At 35.7% G+C, this 6,777-nt stretch overlaps 1 protein-coding gene across 1 annotated transcript; it reads left to right on the plus strand.

The window, feature by feature from the left end:
* The first annotated feature begins 539 nt into the window (after positions 1-539).
* LOC122535436 lies at positions 540-3,107 on the plus strand. The gene is made up of 3 exons (XM_043666972.1): positions 540-702; positions 1,721-1,847; positions 2,263-3,107. Exons 1-3 carry the CDS (start codon positions 573-575, stop codon positions 2,279-2,281), a joined length of 276 nt encoding a protein of 91 aa, XP_043522907.1. The 5' UTR covers positions 540-572; the 3' UTR covers positions 2,282-3,107.
* Positions 3,108-6,777: the final 3,670 nt, after the last annotated feature.

Consider the following 6,777-nt stretch of genomic DNA (forward strand, 5'->3'; position numbering starts at 1 on the left):
AATGAGTGAATTTAATTTATGAATATTTAGGATTTTACGTTAATTCGTAAACATTTATGTTTATATAAATTACAAAATTGAACAATTTAATCCAAGAGTCTTACGATCTGCAATACTATTTAAATAACAATTAAAAATTCCAAATGAACAAATTTTCAAAAACAGTAGAACTTTTTTCTGTAAAAAAAAAAAAAAATACAGGCTTCTATCGAAAATAATACAATGGTGTCGTCTATTTTTTCGTTCCTTTTATTCACTCTCGAAACGACACTTTGTTCATTTTCAACGAAACACGTATACTTCGAAACGTACGCGAACACAAATCCAAAAACAAAAAAAAAAAAAAACGTTTAACGAGTTTCATCCAGAAACCTGAATTGTTTTCATTTGAACGCGAAACCAGCAGCTACCACGCCACTCGTCCGAGATTGCACTTTTCATTAGCAGCATTCGTCATCCTCGATACGTTTTTAAACGCGAATTAACAGTTTCTTCGTTCGACGGAACAGATCAATGTGTCATAGTGCGTACGAGATTTTCGACGCGTATATAAGAACGGGTCGGGCCGACGTATGTCAGACAAAAACTCGACTGCGAAGCTTGCGCGCGAAAGCGACATGGAAAAAAATTTGCTCCTGGTGTGGATCGTCTGTCTGGTGTTCGTAGTAACTCATGCGAAACCGTTCCCTCAGCAAGAAAATTGTAAGTTTAAGTTGAAATTAAAATCGAGTCGACGCGAGACTCAGTCATCCTTAATTATCTTACCTATTTTTGGATTCTAACAATTCAGAGAATCTGGATTTTATTTATTTTTAAATAAATTCAAGTTGAAATTAAAATCCAGTCGACGCGAGACTCGGTCATCCTTAATTGTCTTACCTATTTTTGGATTCCAAAAATTCGGAGAATTTGGATTTTATTTATTTCTAAATAAGTTTAAGCTGAAATTAAAATCGAGTCGACGCGAGACTCGGTCATCCTTAATTGTCTTACCTATTTTTGGATTCCAAAAATTCGGAGAATTTGAATTTTATTTATTTTTAAATAAGTTTAAGTTGAAGTTAAAATCGAGTCGACGCGAAACTCAGTCATCCTTAATTACCTTACCTATTTTTGGATTCCAAAAATTCGGAGAATTTGGATTTTATTTATTTCTAAATAAGTTTAAGTTGAAATTAAAATCGAGTCGACGCGAGACTTAGTCATCCTTAATTATCTTACCTATTTTTGGATTCTAACAATTCAGAGAATCTGGATTTTATTTATTTTTAAATAAGTTCAAGTTGAAATTAAAATCCAGTCGACGCGAGACTCGGTCATCCTTAATTGTCTTACCTATTTTTGGATTCCAAAAATTCGGAGAATTTGGATTTTATTTATTTTTAAATAAGTTTAAGTTGAAGTTAAAATCCAGTCGACGCGAAACTCAGTCATCCTTAATTACCTTACCTATTTTTGGATTCTAACAATTCGGAGAATTTGGATTTCATTTGTTTCTACCGAATCTTTGATTTTCGTGAGATAAAATTAAAATAAAAATTGCAGCTTCCATACGCTTCTGAGAAATTTAGAGATTCGAACAACAGTGGACAGTGTATTAAAACGAATGCCATTGTTCAATTATCATAATTATATTATAATTGATTTCAATTAATTGCAGTAAACGCGTTATATCGCGAAATAGTATCACTCAATTTAATTTTCATGATCGGATGTGCAGATGACGATGAGGTACTTTCTCCGAGAGACACCATATATTATCCGTTTTGGTTGGTCAGACCTATTTATGATCAGGACGATATTGGCGATAATGTTAATAGACCTACTATATCGTACGCTCATGTCGGGTAAGTTAACGTGATTTTACTGTCAATTAACAATAAGAGCTAATCGTTTGAAAGTTGTACCAAACGACTGAAAAATAAAGGTTTAGGTTTATTAATTAAAAATACAAAATTGGAAAAATAAAACATTAAAATTATATTAGGAACGTTATAACATTTCCACTGTTAACCATAGTCAAACTTACTATTCACGATTATTCTTTCACTCAATTTTATTTCTATAAATATTCACTATAGTATCAATCTTCACGCTTAATAGTCAGATTAAAATAAGGAATAATGACCAATTGGTATTCTTTTCTCCATAAATAAATCAAACTGCACTTATAAGTGCTCATTACAATCTTTACCGAACGAAATAATGAAATAAGTGTGGCAATAAAATGAAATTATAATTTTTAATTAAAACGTGTTCCAGAGCCGGATGGGGTCGTTAAAAAGCTATCAATCTCATCTTCAATTCATCTTGCAACCACCAGCCCAACGAGTGCGTCGTAAATTTATATTAATTAAATTATTATACGCCCCACGTTAAATTAATATCTCGGTTCGTCAATTATCAAATTCGAGATCGGCGAGGCTGATGCCGTGAATTAATAACAAATTACCAGTAGAAACAGCCTTTCGGTAAGCAAATTTTCTGTTTGCCTGTCGGCCAATTAATACTCGATCGCGCCGATCGATACTCCCCCGTGCATCATGCGCTTCCGAATCGTACGTCAAACAGTTTCAAACAAGGCTGATGCCGTGAATCGCTATTTCGCAAATTAAACTACATTATTTTCGAATTCGTGATCGATTGGAAAGGGATGACGTAGACCTTGAATGATGAACGAAAGGATTGGCCAGACCGATTGATGAGAATCGTCGATTGTAAAACAATAGTATAAATATTTATGAACGCTAAGCCACTGACAGCGATGCTACGCGAGAGACCAGAGCGGACTCCGAAATATCGGTGGATTTATTTAGCGACAACGGAGGAAGCATTGAGCTAATCTAATTTTAGTCCCACCGCTGCTAATTTCATCCTCATGTTTATACGTGGAATCACTGACTCTCGAAGAGTTCAGAGTTATGCATCTTACGTGGAGCGACTGTTGTTCGTTCTCAATTAACTTGGCCATCGTCAATCGTCTTTGTGTTAATTGTTTCGAGATTTCTAGACAGTTTTACGCGAATTTAGATATAGTAAGTATAGTCCTGTAAAAAGGGATTAAGAGATACAAGTTGCATATATTTTGTAAAAACTGAAGGTACCTGTATTAAATTTGTTAACTTTGTCCTTGTACAGTATTTAAGTTATTAATCCAAATCCATTAATCTATTCTTAGATTTATTTTCCTAGTAAGAAATCCTAAATTTCAAATTAGGAATGGATTCTGAGTAATAAATGCTAACTTTCCCCTGAAATGTATTGTCCCAGGATGAGTCTAAATTTTACGTAAATTAAGAATTATTCATTTCGAATATCCATTCTCAGAATGAAGAATATTCTCCTAATAAGAAGCTCTAAATTTTAAACGAATTAGGTATAGAGCCAACGAATCCGTTCGCATTTGGGAGCACCTAAATGAAAATTCTCTTGATAATAAATTCCACCTAAATGAAAATTCTCTTGATAATAAATTCCAAGTTTCCTAAACTTCCTCTAAAATTTATTATCTCAGGATAATCGAAGTCAGTACTAAATTTTACATAAATTAAAAATTGTCGTTCCGGATATTCATTCTCAAAAAAAATATCTAAATAAGAATTTCACACACTCGACAAACAGCCAGCGATAAAACACGCTGTGAAAAAGCCACACCCCGAGTACTCGCGGAGAAAGCAGCCCTAAAGATACTTTAGAGTCTTTAAGTACACTTAAAATTCATTTCAAGAAGGAGAAAGCCGATAAAAAAAAAGTTAAGACCCTATCAGTTCGAGTCACAAACTTGGAAAAATTCGTCTTGATAATTTCGTCGTGAAGATTTTCCTATACTGCTTTGTCCATGGCCTGTGGAACTGAATTCATGCACGAATGAAACGAATGACAATTATTCCGAATTCTTTCCTCGATCCGCTGGATCTCTCGTACGAGAGAGATTCCGTACATTGTGCGCTCCAAGGGAATCGAAATCAAATGGCTCGGAATTACGGCGACAGGTTTATCGCTGTTGGATTCAGACTGTACGAGAAAATCTACTGAGAATTTGTAGAACTAGGATAATTCTACCGGATAATGGCGAAGTGATACAAAAGAAATTGGTGTGTTTTGAATTTGCGAATTCGACGACGTTTTGTTGAATGGACAGAAATTTGGCTGGTAGTAATGACTGATGACAGTGAATTTAATTAATAAACTGCATCTGAGATGCTTCAAATGTGATAAATACCTCTTGCAATATTTAGTTGGTGAAGATCATTTTTTAACGATGGCCTTAATAATGTAAATTTGTGTGTACGAATATCCCTACGTAGTTTACCGCCCGTAGATTATCATATTCTCGGGATTTTTGGATTCAGAGTTGTTTAAATTCAACAAATTTCAAGATTGAAGGAAGATAATATAACTTTCATATTTTGTGTATTTTAATATATAAGTAATTAATCAGAAGCTTGAAAGGCAGGAAAATTGCGTTAATTTAATTAAATTAAAACTTGATGGATCGTTAAATACTTCATTATTTATTGACAAGCAGATTGTAGATTCCATCCGGTGGAACAATTTTCATCATCATCAACTATTCTCCAGCAATATTTGATAACGAATTTGTCCCGAGTAAATTAATTAATGATCAACATCATTTTAAAAGTTGGAATATCGAATCTTGTCCAAACGTAGTACATACACTGTCATAATTTTAAATCAAGGATACTTTTGCATCGAGGAACTAATAAAATAAAAACACGAAACAAAATTATTCGACAAAATCGAAGAATTGAAAAAATTCTAATTCTTTTGTAATAATGTTCAAAGTTCAATAAAACGGTGGGAAAAAGTCTGCAGTACAGCAAATTTCGAAGGATCTTGAAAATCATGATAAACCTACCTCGCGAAACAAACTTTTTCAACGTTTTTCAAAATATTCGATTTCCGAGAAAAAACGAACGCTCACGAATTGTTGCACGATTTCTTTCTCGCAAAGTTGCAACAATTTTTCTTTCTATTATACGTTCTTTTCTTCTACTTAGGTGACTTGCTCGCGCCGAACGCTGGTGGAACGAATAATCCGCGTGGATGGAGGACGAGGACGACTTCGTCAAATTCGCGTGAAACAATTGCGCGAAACCAACGAGCCGCGAGTTGATGGGTTTGACGAAAGCTCGCAGCCGTTTTATTTTAATCGGGCATGCAGTAATCTCTGTACGGGGGAGGGAAAAAATCTTAACGAGCCTTTTGTCTAGCCTACGAGGACAAAGGGAAAGCAGACGGAGAAGGAAAAACGAGCTGGTTCTCGAGGGTCTCGTAGCTCGACGCCCAAACGAAGCCATCCGGTCCCGGTGGTCCCGCAACTCGTCGACTCGGTAACGCACGCTCAAACGGCCGCTCCTCGTGAATATTTAACAGGCTACTAAGAGGATGAGCTTTCTTGAAGAGGCTCGTCCGTGAAACGTCGGAAACGGGACGCCGCGGGACGACCAACGACTCGGCCGCTTTTCCCCCTTTTAATCCCCGGCGTTCGTCGCGCGCGCGCTGAGAAATTATAACTCCGGCCCCTACACGCGAGCCACCGGCTCTCTTTCATCTCTATATCTCTCTCTCTCTTTCTCTCGTTTCCTGCGAGCTTCTCCCCGTCGAGAGTGTCACACTTTTCACCGTGCCGCACTCTCGTTCTCGTTCTCATTCGACAGGAACAACGCGCCTTGCATCCGCTGCGATTCCAAACATTTGTGTCGATTCTTCCCTCGCGTTATCTACGGTTCAGCAGTGTGGAGACAGGCACTTTTTCTCTCTCTTTCTCTCTTTTTCTTTTTTGTAAATCGAAGAAGACGCGGAATTTTTGTTTTTGAATTTGTGTCCCAGGGTGAATTTGGTTTGGTTACCCGACACGTTGGAATTTACGCACATTGCCTTCCGTGCCACAGGATATTTAATTTTTGGATAATACAAAACCATTTTCTACTTCTCTATCATTCGCGTTGTTTGAAAATTTGAAAATATTTGTGAAAATGTAGACTGCACGCGCGACGTTCTCGCTTTGTTACGATGTAGAATAAAATATCTATTCGAGAGATATATTCCAAACTTGAGCAACTTAAATATAATTCGAACTGTTCGTTGAACGAATTATTTCTGAAACCAATCCATAATATTTCCAAAAATATTTCAAGCTATATATTAGGGATGTCCATAAATATTGTCGGTTTTTTCAAATTTAATAAATATTGCCATTTGGTGACAATAATTAAAAAAATAATAATAATAATTTAAATAAAATAAAATTTTATATAATATTAAAAACCGACATTATGTATAATGGAATAGAATAATTCTTCTCGATTGTTAACGAGATACAACTATAATTTTCCCTATAATACACTTTACGTGTATAATTTCCAAAAAGAAGTGTACAATTACGTGTACAATTTCGACGATGTTTCCGTCCTTATTTCCAGCGTTTTATTAGAAGAACAGAGCGAAAATTAATAATGGAACAGCCGGAGGCGGGAAAGCCATTTTCACCTCGGTTTAATGGAACCTCGCGTTTTGTACGTAACCCAAACAATTTCCCAAAATTCGTACTTCTGTTTGCACTTCAAAGATACATCAGCTCTTGTTTTTCCTTTACCCCCGGTCCCTATTTTAATTACAGGCGAACGAAACTTTGCGCCGTTTAATTTTAACTTTGAACAAAAATTAGGCGCCGTGTAACTTTTCTAATCTCTGTGCCGCGGCTCTCGCGTTGTATTTGCACAGCAACTTTTTCTAAATTTAATTAATCGTTAT

This window comes from Frieseomelitta varia, unplaced genomic scaffold (genome assembly GCF_011392965.1).
Source record: "Frieseomelitta varia isolate USP_RPSP 00005682 unplaced genomic scaffold, Fvar_1.2 scaffold_720, whole genome shotgun sequence".
NCBI lineage: Eukaryota > Metazoa > Arthropoda > Insecta > Hymenoptera > Apidae > Frieseomelitta > Frieseomelitta varia.